Below are 17,722 nucleotides of genomic sequence, written 5' to 3'. Positions count from 1 at the left end.
TGCCTCTGCATGTATCAGGTGAAGCATGCGGTAGACTGCGCTCTCCTAAAACAACCGGTAGGAGTTGGCGTTGAGGAAGAGTGCAGCATGCAGGGAAATTGGCGACAAATAAATTGAAAATTGCCAAAGCCAGTTGCTAGGTAAGATTACAAACAATTTCAGGCACATTTACACAGTCTCTGAGGTAATTAAGAGCTGCTTGTTGTTTGTGCATATTTGACAATGAAGTCCAGTTTGAGAGATGGCAATCGACACCAAATCAACTTTTTTTTTTTTTTTTTTTTTTAAGTCACAACATAATCAGCACAGTGAGATAAGTTGAAATACACCAATCAGCTTTGACCATCCACGAAAGTTATGCAGGTCCCCCTTTTGCAAAACAGCTCTGTTTGTTGAGGCATGGGCTCTACTGGAACTCTGAAGGTGCAATGAAGTACCTCGTACCAAAATGCTCGCAGTAGATTCTGTTACTCTTGGTGGTTGTCAGATGGGGCCCCCATGAGTTTGTCCACCCTAGCCAACAGATCCTCGATTGAATGGATATCTGGATAATTTAGAGACCATGTCAGCTACCTAAACCATTCATATTCCATTTTTGTGTAACCATATCACCGGTTAATGACTTTTCGTTCTTTGGACTACTTTTGATAGACACTAAGCACTACAGACTATGAGCAAACAACATAAGCTGCAGTTTTTCAAGATCATATTTCTATTAAACTCGCTGAAATCTTCATGGTTAGCCATTTTTAGTCACGCAAACACATCAAGTCAATATCCAAGGCGCAGTGTGCTTCCTCGCTCAATCATGTTTATGATGGCAGGATTACAGGTACTTCACTAGTAGACCACACACAACATAATACATTTGCATTTATTTATTTATTTTTTGTAAGTATGGTTGGTAACTCCCAGACATTGAAAGTAAAAGTTTATGCATCAACTCACATTTACAATAACATGAAGGATAAAAATGCATTTTTCAGCCTGCAACTGAACTGTCACGTCTATTAGACTCATTGTTTTTGAGCTATCGCTTATTTTATAATTATATTTTGTCTTCATTATGTATTTGTTGCATTCAGTTGCACAATTATATCTTTTATTTAAATTTTCAACAATAACCCTTTGCTTAATGTCCTTTTTTTTAATCACTACTTCTTTTCAAATGTACAGGGAACTCAGCATACTCGGTTAAGATATTTTGCCTGTTTCATGTACGGCATAACAAACTTGTGCTGTGTTTCTGCTAACATGGTTTGTTTCTTTCTTTCCACAGACTGGCAGGAAAGAGAAAGGAGACCCGCTGAACTCAGCCATTGACAAAATGACCAAAAAGACAAGGGACCTGCGCAGACAGGTGAGTCAATGATTTCATGGCACATCATCACCATCTTCATCTCTCCACGCTATAAAAATCATATCATCACTTTCTTCATACAAACTACAGGTGTGTTATTGTTATCACAACAGTGTAGCAATCCATCGTACCCATTCTGGCATAACACATGCATATTTAAAAGGAATTCATGAGTGTGTATTTTCATCTTGGAGTGCGCAGATTTATGCAAGTCAGTCTTAAACAGAAGTAAATAATATATCTGTGTGACTTTCTTTGCAGCTGCACACAATAATCTATTGGGCGTGTATGGATGGATCTTATTTGTGGAACCGAGACTGTTTGGTTATTCCATTTCACAATGAGGGATGATTCTTACTGTATAGCACTAACTGATCAAAATAGGTTTAATACAACAGAAGAATGAGCCGGTAATTCATTGATTATGTGTTAGTAAGGCCATTACTGGCTTTGATTACTACTTGGATTTTTATATATATAGTGAGAAACTATATGAGGACTTAATTTAATTTGACCTGTGATTTGTCTCTTTGCTTCACAACTTTAATTCAGTGACTGTAACTCTTATAAGTAACAAACAACATCAACTCATTTGTAGATGTTGGAAAAAAAACAATACTATTTCACAGAAAACAAAGAAATTACAAAATGCTTCTGAAAACACACCTTAATTAATCACTGTCTGTAATACAGTCAATAAAAACCGGACTTTCTTCTAAACAAAAGGTTAGGAAAGAACCTAACCTCACTTCGTAAAAATGTTGTGTAACCTTTGTAGTTTAGCACTGCAATAAATTAAAAAAAAGTTTTCATCTCTGAAGCAAATGTCTACACGGGTCAATATACTCTTTGACCATCTGCAGATTGTACCTACCCTGCTAGGTTACTAGGAAGCTTTTCTGAATGTACATTTTAGTTCTTTCTATCATTGGGAATTCAGATGAGGACACTTGTAAAGAGACATCTCATGCCGTGCTTCTACTTTCCTGTGTGTTCTTGAGCTGTTTGTTTGGGATCATTGTCACAAGCCCACGACCTGCAGATGAAACCAAGCCGTCTGATACTTGGCAGTACATTTTGCTCCAGAATGCTTTGATAGTCTTTAGATTCCATTGTGCTTTGCACAGATTCAACACAGAGTGCCAGAGTGTGCCAGAAGCAGAAATGCGGCCACGTAACATAGAAGAGCCTCTGTTTTTCACAGGTTTTTTGGAAAAACCTTTTTCTTTTATTCATTTTTGAACACCTAACAGCTTTATATTTTTTTTTTCTCGCCTGTCCAAAGGACACTCTTCCAGAATCATTGTGGCTCATCAATATGCATCTGAGCAAATTCCAATCTGTTTCTGTGCTTTTCTCTCAACAATGGAGTCCTCCCGGGTCTTGTCCCATGAAACCTACTGTTGCAAAAAAGCCATTAATGATAAGTCATTGATTCACCTTGACCTTGAGTATAGTTGTATCTTTGATTTTTTACTTGGCTTCTGTTATTTTCACTTCACCTTTTGTTTTAGCTTGGGTTGTTTTTCTTGTGTCATGTCCATGTTGCTGCATTGTGTCCATGTGTCCTTCAGACATTTGGTAATATTTATAACTGCAGAGTCAATATCGCTACTACTTCTAGGTGTTGAATGTTTATTATGTGTATCTATGGATCATTGGATATTTTTCGAGCAAATGCTGTTCTTGTGTGTTCATATGAGTGTTGCGTATTAGCAGGCCAAGTGTATGAAGTGATGTAAAATATCCTGGTAGACGCTGCACTGGTTTTGAGTTTGAGTCTGTGGAGCAACAGCAGTAGATGGCATGGTCGCTCAAATAATCTCTGACTGATACTTCACACTGGACTTTAGAGCAAGCTTACATTCGGAGCCGTTCCACTCTTCCACGCTTGAGGACCTTGATTTCTAAATAAAAGTCAACTTTAACTTCCACCTGACAAAAAAGACTGAGAAGCGCTGAGCTATGGTCCAGCTTTTCCTTTCCTTAGCTGAGGAAAGACATATCGTCAGGAGTGGTTTTCCCACTCAATGTGAAGCTCGTCCACCTGAATGAGTGGCTTTGCTTGAGAATCACTTCAAGGCTCTAGTCATTCCTTGTGCACCGTTTCCTGCTCCACATTATCCATCCTATTCCAGCACTCGTTGAACAACCAACCCTTTCAGCAGTGATCGTCAGTGGCTTACAGTCTTTGTGGACGGGGTCAATGAGTTCTTATTGACGACTGTCAAGTCAGCAGTCCTCTCCATGATGGCAGCAGTGTTTGCTGAATCTTTAGAAATATTGTGTCCACTGCAGAACCTGTGATTTATTCAGGCTTTACATGACACATTATACTATTTCAGGATTTGTGGAGTTTTTGTTTTTAAGCTGTTGGCTTTATTTCTATAAGAAATAACAGTTTTTAAAAAAAAATGCACGTTTAAGATGGATGTAGTGAATCTAGGATACACCTAGTTTTAATTTTCTGAAATAAGAAATACATATAATACAAAACATTTGTTCAGCCTAAAGTTTGATCCAACAACTCACAATGTGTTCTATGCGTGACATATCATTTGAGGGTATGGGGGTCATTTTATCAAAAAATAACCACTGTCATATATATGATAAATTTCTTTTTATAATACAGTTTTTTAGTAGGGGGTGTTTAGATTCAAAACTTGCCTGAACCTTTCAGACTATGATGAGAAGCAGTTTGTACAGAATTGCAATCAGACGTTGAAACAGTTGAATTGATATTGATATTCTAAATAATCACACACCATTCAAACTATGAATGCGAAACTTGTCGTTTGAACATTTGAAACACTGTATGAACACAGTGCACCACTAACAAGACTCAGAACACTTGATTATTGTGTCCTCTTGTTTCAGGAATTATTTAGGATTGAATTTATTATCTGCTCAATAGGAGCAATCTGAGCAATCTTATATCATGAAGCTGCATTCATTAAGATATCCAAAAGCTGCTTCCTTGTCATAAGGATTCATTCAGAGGTACATAGTATCTATTTTTTTTAAAGGCATTATTGAATAAATTGTCATCTTTACTCGTAACAAGATTGATACTGTCATGAACAAAAATGCTGACGCCATACATGGGAGGGAAGAGAAATCCTAATTACAAGACATGAGTCTGTTGATGTGATACAATCATTCAAGCATGCTTCTCTTTCAGTGTCAATTAAATCCAGCTGAAATTGTCATGACTTGCACATTTTGTAATAAAGATAGGAGCCCATTTGAGTTGGTGCCTTACCCCAGAAAAACTCATCCATAAACCATCAGGACAACAGTTCTTGTGTCTGAATAGTCGCCCCCCCCCTCAAAAAAAAGAGGGGGAAAAAACAAAACAATTTCTTGTCACGCAGTATGTGGAGCAGGTTTATTTTTTTCTTATTTATTTATTTTTGCAGGATGAACTGTGTTGGAAAATTGACAATAGCAGGTACCGGCTCAGAACAGCTATGGCCGTGTCTTCTCTGACCTCCAAGGACCAGAGGATCATTCGAGATGGGAGGCTATAACTCGCCCTCCCGTTGGGCATTTGGCGGAGCTGGCTGACAGGCTGGCAGGCGGTATTCACCCTGACAGGATGTTCTATTGACTCAGGGGTTGGCTTGACAGAATGGGCGGTGTGTTTTAGCTTTGAGTTAAGATGGGAGGGCAAGCGGCGGTACACATGTTGGCATTACACGGCGCTGCGATACTGTAATTATGTCAACAAAACACGTATGGAGTTTAGCGAGTCGGTGGCACCGTGTAGAGACACAAGACCTTCCTGAGGGGAGGAGCACACTTTGAGCATTTCATTCTCCTCCGCGTCTGCTGTGAAAAGGAAGGATCAAATATTAGGGCAGACAAGCAAAGATGACAGACAGCATTTACTGAAATGAGAGGAGGTAAGACCAAACAAGCCTGGTGACAACACTGCTCGAGACATGCAGCATTGTTTTCTTTTTCATGCCGTTGTGTATACATACAGTCAATGTTAAGCTGTCTGTTATCCGGGGCAAATTCTGTGGATGTCAAACATATCGTTCCTGCCCCCATTTTATATTTTCTTAGAAAATATGAATTGCACAGCACTCTCCAGTCTGGGGGAGGCAAATACAGAGAATTGTGACCGCGCAGCATTTTACAACACAGCAATGGTAACAGAATGTTTGATCAACGACACAATGCCAAATGGATATTTTGCATCCAAAGGAGAAAGCTCACAGATGTGCAAGCAAATGTTGAATCAACCTTTGTGACTCAGAAATCACAGCCTGGAAACCTGTCATTCTTGTCTCTGTCCACAATGATTACACAGTTGCTTTTGATTCACAATAGATATTAATCATCTGGATGTCTTCACGGGAAATCTTCAATGACCACTCAAGTGTAGAGTTAAAGCAATGCTCTCATGATTGATTTTTGCTTCTAGTATTTTGGTCCCTTTTTGTAGAATAGCAAATGGACCTCATGTGCTTTTTATTTTTCTACCTATTTTTTTTTCCCCCCACTCAAACTTATTCGAGGGTTTATGCCTCAGGCTCTTCAAAGGCTTGACCATGCCACTTAGCAGGGCAGCATCCTGTAATATATTCTCCCAGCGGCTTATCTCCAAAACTCACCTGTATGGATGCACTTCTATTGCTCAACAAAATGACATATTTAAAACTGCAAAAAGTGAAACTCATACTATACATATTTACACAGTTTCAAGTAGTTTCAGGAGACACAATCATCTGACACGTAGAATTCCTTTATAGACTTGTTTTGAGACTGCATCTTCAATTCAAGAAAACATGTTCAATAAATAATTGTACTCATGACAGGAGTTGTTTTTTTGTTTTTTTCCTTTCTCTTTCTATAAGAAGCTAAATTATCCGCCAAGTGAAAATGTTCTTGATTTCAAGAAGAATAGTCTAAAACAAGTTTGGGTATTTCACTATTTGAAATTGTGCTTGGTAGATGGGTTTTGCTTTGTGTGCTGAGATAGCCTGAATACAAACTTGACAAATGTAGTTTCAGATGAGGAAAAAGTTATCCTTGCTTAAAAGGCCCTCTCTATAAGCCATTTCCCCTCAGGTTTTATGTAGAATGGTCCCTTGCTGCTGAGACACTGTTTTCACTGCTCTACGTCGGCTACGAGCAATTTGTGAAGCATTTCTTCAACTGATCCTCTGTGACAGATGTAGAAATTCTGATTATATTAACGCTTACATAAATAGTGCATGGTGTGCTTTGCAAACCAACACTGATCATTTATTAAAAAAGCAGCAGATAGAAATGCCGTTATATATTCTCAAAACATTTTTTGAAGAACCACATTTATAGAATGGCTTTTATTGTCATTCTGTCATATACTCAATTAATTTCAGTATCACGGGGCTCCAGGTTGAGTACTCAGTGATGTTAAAATGACCTCACGCTTGTCCTTGAACTGTGTAACTGGAAACTTGCAAACTATAGGACACAAGCAGCCCCTCAAGCCCAGAATTAAACCAAGAGTCAAATCAAAATTCTGACCACTGCTCCAGCGGGCTGCAATGGAAACAACACTTCCTGCAAAATGTTAAAAAAAGTTAATTAAATGACAAAGAGCAAAAACTACATTGATAAAAATGCATAAAAGAGGTGATTAAATATCATAACTTTGCAGTTTGAGAACCCCTTTGGTAATTTATTTTGCACGGCTTTTAAACACACATACACTTACATCTTAACCACAGTTCAAAATCCAGTAGGAGAAACATAGCTGTATGTCTCACTCATTAGTTTGCCACCAAGAGTCAAATAAAGGGAAAATAACAAAAATAAAGAGACATAATGGTCTTATTTTTTCATTTAGTCAACAAAGTCTTAATGCAATTTGCATGAATTGCTAGCAAGAGAAAGGCATTTTTGGCCAAAGAGTGGGAATCTGAAATAATTACTTTTTTTTTCACACACAGGACAAAGAAAAACTAAAGGTAACATGAATTACATTCAGGATAGTAGATTTAAGAAAGAAAGAATGAAACAAAGATAGACGAGTTCCAACTTAATGTTACATGCAAAGACATTTTAAATGAGCAAAATATAATATCACAACCAACAGAATTGCTGGTTGTCACTGAAGGTGCTTGAGATTTAAGCAACCTCATATTCTCTTCTGATTTGCTTTGATATGCTTATGGTTCAGTTGAGAGAACATGGTTGTGTTTTCAATCCCCCATCCCCCCCTCTCCATATGGTGATGTGTGCTTAAGCAAGGTGCTGGACCTTGAATAAACATTGGGCCACAAATAGCACAAAATGGTATATTTCTTTCAGTAGTATAGTTTTCCAACACGCTAGATTTGATATGATATCAGAAGACATCATGTAAACATATTCAGCAGTGTTTCCATATGCTAATTACACATCTCGATGATATAATCTAACCGAACAATTGTTATTTGATGGCAGATTAATGAAATATATTCTGGGAACTTTGTTTTTAAAATAATGTGTTTTATTTTTATTTTTTGCAAGATCATTGATCATCAGCATGATTTATTCAATTTGCACAGTGTTAAGTGACATTTTTATGATTTAAATGTAAGGTTCGAGAAAACCATTAACCTCATTTTGGAAATTTTAAAGTAATATGTTTTGCGACCCACGAACGGTAACGCTCCAAAAATGCCTTCTTGAAGTGCATCACATGTGAAATTTATTCTGAATTTGATTATATTGAAATGATCTTCCATTGAAATCTGCCTGCTCAATTGGATCCTACACAGATAACATCAAGGAACACAGCAAATGAACAAGAACATTTTTAATAAGCAACACTACTCACAGACCAATACAAAACAACTCCCACACCCCCAAAAAAAACCACAATTATGAATAAAAATGGATTGTAGTTTTTCTTGGTTCTAAGTCCTTAATTTAGGCTTTAATCCAATGAGGAAAATAATAATGGATGTAATTTCACAAAGTCCAATTTTACTCTTGAAATCACTCAGCTTCGCTATATACAGATTAAACAGCTCGGTTCCTGGTAGATCTGAGTGGTTGCTTTTTTTTTCTTTTCACTTCAGCATTAACATTCAGTGCAGCACAAAGTCCATGTTCCACTGAACCAGGATTTAGCTCAAAAAGTGCACTTGTTGAAAAGAAAATTACATCACTGCTGTCCTCCTGTCAACCCGGTTCCTCTTTTTTTCATCCAAGCAAATGAACGCGGAAATTAATCCTGTGTTTTTCACTTATGATGATGAATCAAATAGAATACAAAATAAACAAAGACCCATCAGCAGATTTGATTATTTATTTATTTATTTATTTGTTTGTTTGTTTGTTTGTTTGTTTGTTTGTTTGTTTTCTTCTTCATAAATTCAACTGAGCTTTGACCTGGAGGCTTCTAAACAGATTAGAAGAATTAAATGTCAAGGCGTGCTAATGAGTGATCCTAGTTTTCTGTGCCACAGTCATTAGCCCGTCAACTCGAGCTTGAAAATAAGCAGTCCAAACTGGCTGGAGTTTGGGACATTGGCCATTTTCAAAGTTCGGCTCATTCACAACCAAATAAACTCTCTTTTAGAACATTCCATGTGTTTTTAAATGCATTAACTTGCCTCGTCCATGAAATGATTGCACTACTGCACTATGACTTTCTTGAGCTGCAGATAAGCCAGACCATTTAAACAAAAAAAAAAAAGAGAGCTCCTTCCCTTTATGGCATATTTGAAATATACTCATTGAGCTTACCAGGGCAGCCTACATTAGTGTTCTGTATAAACACATTAACAGGTAAGTTAATGCATTTGAATTAAGGCTCTGCTTGCTTAATGCATTCGCTGGTGAGTCTTATTTCACAGGGGAGATGGAGCCTCATTTCACAGATAGCTTACCGCCTCCTGTCAAAATGTGACTTATGTTGAAAATCTCGGGCTAAGTTGGTTTAACACTCGGTTTGAGGACGTACCATCTCTCATCTGTACCCTTACAGCAATTACTGTGATTGTTTATTTCTGATTAGTGTGCAAAGTAGTTTGAAGAGCATTTGTCAGAAGGAAAGCTGTTGTATTTTCGCTGACAGCCTTCAGGAGAAAGGCTCAGTTGAGCTCTCGAACTGGCATGACTGTTGGGCCATTTGTTTAGTTCGGAATCTGTGCAAAATCAACACTTAATCAACCAATATAACACCTTTTCTTCACATCTTTCTGCTTCATCCTGTACAGAAATTGTTTTTATTGTTTTTTTGTTTAAAGCTGTTTTTTGTTTGTTTGTTTTTTTTATCATGACTGTCCTCAACTAAACAGGTGTTGTTTTCTGGAAAATAAAGCAAATCCAAATTAATTTAGAGGTTAGGAGAAAGAAACTGAAGGCCTTTGCATGAAAAGATGGAATATTCTTAAACCTTCAAACTTAAAGATATAAATCCCAGGTTTCACATTTCGTTACGTCCATTAATTTGTCGTAACCAACCTGCAAAAGCTGTTTGGAAATGAGCCATGTGTTGTAACCCCCCCCCCCCCCCACACACACACACACCCCCGTCCTCGTGTCTGTAATGAATGCATCTGTCAAGTCGTCTCTCTGGGCCCTTTTTTGACTGATGGCTGATTCCAGGATTCCCTATAGCACAACCACCATCACATATCCTAGTGCATACATTTAATCTCTCTCTCACCCTCTCTCCCTCACTTCATGCTTTGGGATGTTGAAATAATTTCCATTGTTGCCATTAGTTGGTTGATTAGTACAGCTGTTTTTAATTGTTTAGGGTTATCATGTTCAGGAGAAACAGCTGCCACAGATCTCATCAGCTGTTACTCATTGTTTAGACTAACACTTCCAAATTCTATTTTAATCCTTTCGATTTGTTTATTTTTATTTATTTATTTATTTATCTATTTTCCAAACTGCTTGGCGGCATTAGCAATCCATTAGCTGTGTTTTGAACATTTCCCGATATCTCAGGCTCTTGGAAGTACGCAGCAGTTTCGTGGAGCTGATCGCAGCTCTAATCAACATGGACATATGGATGTATTTCTCAAGTTGCCAACACTTTGAGTGGAAGTGGTCTAGATCTTCATTTTGTCAATTTGGAGCTCATGAAATGTCTTTGCCAACACATTCATTATTTGTACTGCAAGTGATAAAATATATATATTTTTTTTTTTAATTTGTATTTTTTCTCAGTATTTTTCCTATTTCTGCATCTCAGTGTCTCTGTTCAGTGTGCTTGACAGAGAGTTACTCTTTGTCACTCAGGATTTCCTCTCCACAATTGGCCCGCGCCACAACAAGATTCCATGTGCAGCCAATCAAAAAAAAATCCAAGCCTCTAATCTTCTTTGCAGTGCCATTGCGTTTACTGGGGAATCATGGAAGCACTGGTAGAGGTTAGCAGACGTAGCAGGACTAGTTTTTACAGTTTTGGATCAGCTAGTTCAGCTGGTTTAGTTTGCAGCTTCCCCTTCGTGTTGCCAAGCCTGAATTGATGCCTGGATTTTTGCCAAGCTCGACTAAATAAGTTTGGTTTGCAAAAACATGGCATTTTTAATGAAGATTTCTGTAATGCCCTGTTTTCTGCTTCCTCAGACATAGTTCTATAATGTCCCTTTAATATTTAATTTTAATGTATTTCCAAGTTTTTGTGAAGTATTTTGATTTGGCTTGTGTCTAAATGGTTCCAGATAAGTAAACCAGCCCAGCATAAACCTTATTTGTCTATTGTTTTAATTTTTAAATTGTGATGTGCTTTTGTAAAAAAAAAAATTGTAGAAAAAGATCCCTGCTAGTGAGCGCATTTTACAAGACTGTTCACAAAGCTAACACCTTCCATAAGGATTCCATGTGCATATACAATTAAACAGTATAGATATGTATTTACAAAGTTAAGTAGAAATTGATTTTGTACAATGAACAGGGATCCATTTTTATGTGGTAACTGGACCAAGAATGAACAGGATCAGTCATATTTACAACAATAAATACTTGTATTTGATATAGATTGATTGTTCTACTCTTACACACAAAGCCAATAATGATTTGGATGTTTTGCCTCGTGGTCACCATAGATGACAGAAATGTGTTTGCTCTCTCCCAAAGAAACTATCCCTAAACCTCAAAACAAATTGGTGAAAACTCCTGTATATGTACAGGATTGAGTGGGAGTTGGCATTTTCTGTAGTGTTTTTCCTCCTTATCTAGTGACCAATACCACGAGCAGCAGTATGAAGCTGGGGGCTAAACTCACAATCGGAAAAGAAATCCTTTATCCCAAATATTTTTTGAGATATAATCACTGAACAAGAGAAGTACAAGTTGTCATGTCACAAAACTCGTAACATACAGATTTTGTACTGTAAAAATGTTACTTAAAATACCTTAAATCACTAAATTAGAACATATTGGCTGAAGCATCTTCAAATGTGGTGGTAATGCATCATTGGCAAAGAAACTGAATATCCACAACCACACATGCACAATAGTGTAACTGGTCATTCTTTCAACATAAATGTGAAAATGCTCTGACTTCATCTCCACGTAAATGAAGGAAATTGCAAATGTTCTGAAACACTTTGCACGCATGCCACAGGTATAGTAAATATTTCTTCTGTACATGTGCAAGTAGATTAACAATAACACTAATGGCGGCCTCCGGAGTGGCATGACTCCCGGTCCATATTATCCGAGGACTTGGTAGGTTTATAGTCACCACAATCCAATAGTGTATGTGTACTGACCATTGTTATTTTTTATAGCGGATCTTTCTCTCTCTCTCTCTCTCTCTCTCTCTGTGTGTGTGTGTGTGTGTGTGTGTGTGTGTGTGTGTGTGTGTGTGTGTGTGTGTGTGTGTGTGTGTGTGTGTGTGTGTGTGTGTGTGTGTGTGTGTGTGTGTGTGTGTGTGTGTGTGTGTGTGTGTGTGTGTGTGTGTGTGTGTGTGTGTGTGGTACCATTACAAAAACAAACAACACCCACTAATGGCCCGACATGAAAACTCCATTATTTTCAGCATTTCAGTGTTTTCAAAGCCTTGCTGTCTAACCGTAAACCTTTTCTGAAACGAATATGCAGAAACAATGTATTTTCACTTCAAACAATTTGTAGACATAGTCCCAGACAAATAGCATCATTGGATATAGTAAACATGTTTATATACTTATGACAACTTAAAAGAAATATATGCTTCTTCCCTTATTTCTTCTTGTTTTGAATAATGACACTGAAAATCCAGAGCCTGAAAATAATCTCAAAACAGTGTAAATGGAGCTGATTAGCAGCCAATATGTCATCCATAAGAGCTTCTGGTGCCATTCATTCTCTTGTCACAGTAAAAGCTCTTCTGCTGTACTATTATAACAGGATACCTGCATAGTTTATTTTATTTTGAAGGCAACTTTAAAACAAGGCTCTGGGACAAGATATCTAATATGTTTGTCTTCAGATTGTTGATGATCAGTCAACCCCACTTCCCCCTTTTTCATTCCAGCACTCTCCCCTCACTCATCATCTCCCGTGCTCCCTGATAGATATCATATATGAGAGCTATTACTTAATTTTTGATTTGCTCAGGCTGTTTCCCCTCAGCCATGACTCCAGCCGTTCATGGTGTGATTGCTCTTGACATTTTAATAAGAAACTTTCTTGTGCTGACCCCAAGGTACCCACAGCTATGTGTTCTGAATCACAAGCGAAACATAACTAAAACTGAAGTGCAACTGTAAACATTCAAAAATCCTCTGCAGTGCTTCCTTTTAGATTCACTTCATGTTTTCCCCACACATTTTGCATTTGTTAAAACTGCTGGGTTGTAAACAAGTCAATTTTCCAGTGATGCTGAATGTTGTGTGTACGCATGGTAATTCAGTGTATTTATTCTTTGAACATGAATTCAGCTGTCATTGCATCATACACCCATCATTGTGCATGTTTCCTGCTTTTTTTGCATGCATTTGTCTGTATCTGAGCAAGTATCTAATAACACAACATTTCAACAGCAACTGTGTCAAAATTTAAGCTAATTTTAGTTTTGAAGATTGCATAGCAAATACGATCCCTTGCTTGAAAAATAGTTCAAATGGATTTCATTTGCAGTCATTTCAGCTCATGAGTAGTACAAATCTGTTACTATGTCTACATAGTATGATCAACATGTATTTGCACGGGGCATGTTCAGGCTCAGTGTTGGGCTGTACATCATGTTTATTGTAAGTACACAGTTCCAAATGCACAAATCTTGAAGGTACACACAGAAAATCCTGGAAGAAAAAGACTTCAACATGCCTTTGGAGACTGTTTCGCCTGTTAATGGAAGTGTATCTGATCCACTGGACCTGCATGAAAACAGAAACAGACCACTGCACAAACCATTTCAGCACAGTGGCTGCGGCGTGTGTCATATAACTGCAACGTCCACAGTTGGATTTCTTGCCAGGAGACCTTTGTTGCATGTCATATTCTTTTTTTTTTTTTCCTTCTAGAAACTGTCAAATGAAGGGGAAAATGCCCCCAAAATATGTAACAGAGAAATGTTAGTGTTTGTTAGTTCATTTTATTTTATTTTGAACATAATAAATAAAAAGAAAATGAGTACAATGAAAAACAACATAACATGCTTGAAAATGAGTAGGAAGAAGCGCAAGCTTATTAAATCATGTGTTTAAACTGCTTCACCGTTGGACACTGCCTGACCTCCACTGCTCCACAGTTTCACTCCTCAGATTGAAATACTAAATGTATTTAAATTTGTGCATGAAGATGGATGTTTCAAAATTGGTTAATGTTAATGTAGTGAACATTTTAAGTATCACCCAAATGTAAATATATTGGTATGAGCGTGTGGAGTGAACCAGAAATTGTTTTGCTTTTTTGAGAATTGAAATGATTTGTGCCAGTTTATTTTGTATGATTTTTTGCCTGAGATTCTCGTTTTGTTTTTTTTTCCCCATCCAGTATTACCCTTAGAAATGTGGTTATATGAATTCTTACAATGTCAATTTCCTCTAGCTGTATTATTGTATTAATATTACTTTGACAACAACCAAAAAGCATTAGTTTAGTTTTGTTTGGATTAAGTTCTTATATATTCCTGTCAAACCGATTATTTAATGTTCATACTGTATTTTTGCCATTGTTGTCCTGAGTAGTTAATGTAAATTCCTCCTAAAATATCATCAAATGCTTTGCCGATACTGCTAAATATTTGAACACTGGCAATAGTTAAGCATTTTAAATGGTTAAACTTTAAATACGGCATATATCGCAAGTTTCACAGTTTTGATAATTATCAGACATAATTTCAAAAATGGGTTTTTTGTTACAGCCTGTGGTTGTTTGGAAGCTGACGACAGGACTCTGTCTCCTTTTAGCCACATATGTTGTAGTAAGGTCAGCTAGTGTTGTGTGCCAGCAAGGCTTAACTCACAATCGAATTTCTACTGCAGCCTGAAGTGTCCAGTGAGGTTGAACCTCTGTCTGCGCATGTTGAAAACCTCAAGGCCCCCTGGCTTCATTGTTGACAAAAAGTTGGAAGCAAACTGTCATTGTTAATATCACTGTATTTCACAATATTGCCAAAACATTCACAAGCCAACATTTTATTCAGCTCCATCAGTGGTTGTGAGTGGCTAGTGGGGGCAAAATGCAAATTGTAAAATGCTGTCATTTAAAGTAGAGGAACTCTATAACTGCAGTCCATTTACTATTAACATTTAGTGGCTTGGCCCAAATCATTAAAAACAACCCCAACTTACCCACATACTTTTGGCCTTATAGTATTTTTTTTTTTTTCCCTCTATCGGTCTCTGTATCTGTTATGACAGCACTCTTGGCTCACTGCTGGGTTTCATTTGTAACATTTCTCCCCAGCCTACGTGCTTCCAGCCAGAATGCCGGTAGCATTTTCTTGAGGAAAAAAAAAAAGAAAAAGAAGGATGGTCATGAATGAAAGTCAGAATATAATACCTGCATCGCTAAAGCTTCTCAGAAATTCATGGATATTAATATGTAAAACTAAAAACTATTGCTTTGAGAGCCCGGACCATTGTGAGACTATTTGGCTGAGGAGACAAATAGCTTCGTCCACTAACTTGTAATGAGCAGAGCCTCTGCTACCTATTGGAATTCCAAGTCTATTTCCTTTAAGTGTAAGCAGAATACAGAGGGAGTGTGAGAGGAGAGACAGCGGGGGTGGAGCATGGAGGGAGGTGAGATCTGGAAAATTGAAGATGGATTTCTGTGGGAGTGGTGTGTGGGCATTAGAATGCTGATGGTGCAGGAGAGGCTGCAACTTGGGAAATCTCTCATCTGTATCACTTCTCCACTCAAACCCACCATCACAGTTCCTTTCACCATTGCATATTCATGAGCATCATTCGGCCTCATTCCCTCATCCCATCCATCTACCCACCTCCCTGTGCCATGGACTAAATGTTAGTGAAAAGGTTTTAACATGTTTCTTACAGAAGGATTCCTAATGATTTAAAAAAAATACATATATTACATCTACAGTCGTCCATGTCTTTGTGTCCTTGAGGAAGACACTGAACCCCATGTTGGTCCCTATTGTGTGTCTGCATCTTGCAAGGCAACTGTCGAGAAGCACCCGGCTGTGCCGTGGATGAGCTCAACGTGCCCCAATGTGGGCGGAGTCAATGTTGACGTGGGTTGGGTTTGTGGAAGACATGCTTGGGCAGCACGTGGTGTTAAGCCCGATTCATACTCCATAAGAACAAGTAGAAAGTTTGGCACTCCGGGGTCCTGCCGAAGACAATGACATCAGCTCGCTATGAATGAATAAATTTGGTTCGGCTGCGCCAACCATCCGGGCCGAAGTCTGTTGGTGTCCCACTGCCAAAACTTCGACACTCCCATATGCTACGCATGAACTTTCCATCTCGCTAATGACTATCAGTCATATTTTAATCCTGTTTAGAATGCAACTTTGCCACTGTATGGGCCCCGCAGTTCGATACCATGCCGGAGGGTGGACTTACGTGATGCACCTGAACGCACCACTAAAAGCTGTCAGCTCCTGCTGTTAAAACCAGACCGGCATGGCAGCTCAGACGCAACCTTCCTTTTTGTATCACTGAAACAGTTCTGCGAAATGCATTTCTAAAAACATTGGAAGTGAAAAATAAGCTGTGCCGTTGAAAAGTTAAAACGCTGCTTCACAGATGTGTGCCTCTGTGAGGGGGCACGGCCGGTGAATTCGACAGCTTTTTCACATATGAGTATGAAGTATGAACTCTCCTGCCGAAAAAAACATGTTTTTTGGCAGCTGGCTGACATCACAGCTGAATTTTTTTCTTGTTCTTATAGGGTCTTATGGGAGTATGCAAGGGCCTAAATAAGTTTAATTAGTCTCATTCTCCGGACCGTAAATGCTGCAAACGTTTGACTCCGCCCACATCCCTAAATGTTTGCCCCAACTGTCACCACCGTTGTGTGATTTAGTGTAGCGACTGTTCAAGTTCATTTCAAAAAAACAAAACAAATCAGATCACACAATAAATTCACTTTTATTATTTTCTTTACTGTTCTGAACTTCACAACAAAACAAAAACCTTTGTCTTAAATCACATTATAAAACCATGTCCCATGTCAAAGTGATCTACAATGTCAGGATGAAGTTTCCATTTATATTCTTTTCTTTTCTTTTTTTTTACAGCGGTGCTCAGAGAAAGCCATGTCACATTGAACCATAGAGAATTATCCCATTGTGTGGGCTTTAATGCACAAGTGATGTCCATCAGAAAAGAACAATAAACATTAAAAATAGAGGAAAAACATATCTTGTTTTTTGTCCTTTTGCCTCATAACTGCCCCGTCACTCATTGCTTCTTAAAGTGCATCATTTTTAACATAGTGCAGGTTTGCGATTGTACTTCAGTAAAAGGCTTGAGACTTAATGGAATATGCTTCCCACTGCATTCTGCTCTTGTCTCTGCTTTCTTTTTCCTCACAGTTTTTTGTTAAACAGGTAAAGTCGCCATTAACATCGGTTGAAGAGTCAGGTTGGAAAAAATATTGTGACTTAAAACAAATATTGTTTCTTTACTGAGAAAACCCCCCAGGATTACCCCATATGCATAATAGTCATTATAGATGTTTTTGTTTGTCCCTCAGACTGATGATTCTTATTGGATTACATGGTCCAAAGACATTAACCCTTTCATTACTGATGAAAAATTAACAGTAGATTTAACCTAAGAATGAAATGACTGAATTCTTTGATTTATCATACATACATACATACATACATACATACATACATACATACATACATACATACATACATACATACATACATACATACATACATACATACATCTTCTATACTGCTTTATGCTGTTTGGCTTTGCGGGGAAGCCAATCCCAGCTAAT

General features: G+C 37.9%; 1 protein-coding gene across 1 annotated transcript in view; it reads left to right on the top strand.

The window, feature by feature from the left end:
* Nucleotides 1-17,722, top strand: part of ctnna2 (catenin (cadherin-associated protein), alpha 2) — a 353,855-nt gene that overhangs the window by 241,128 nt on the left and 95,005 nt on the right. Inside the window, exon 8 of the mRNA XM_080518161.1 lies at nucleotides 1,280-1,360. Coding sequence (XP_080374287.1) covers nucleotides 1,280-1,360 — 81 coding nt within the window. The remainder of the gene's footprint in view (nucleotides 1-1,279; nucleotides 1,361-17,722) is intronic.

Source organism: Blennius ocellaris (genome assembly GCF_963422515.1).
Source record: "Blennius ocellaris genome assembly, chromosome: 3".
Classification (NCBI taxonomy): domain Eukaryota; kingdom Metazoa; phylum Chordata; class Actinopteri; order Blenniiformes; family Blenniidae; genus Blennius; species Blennius ocellaris.
This window is presented reverse-complemented; position numbering and strand designations above follow the sequence as displayed.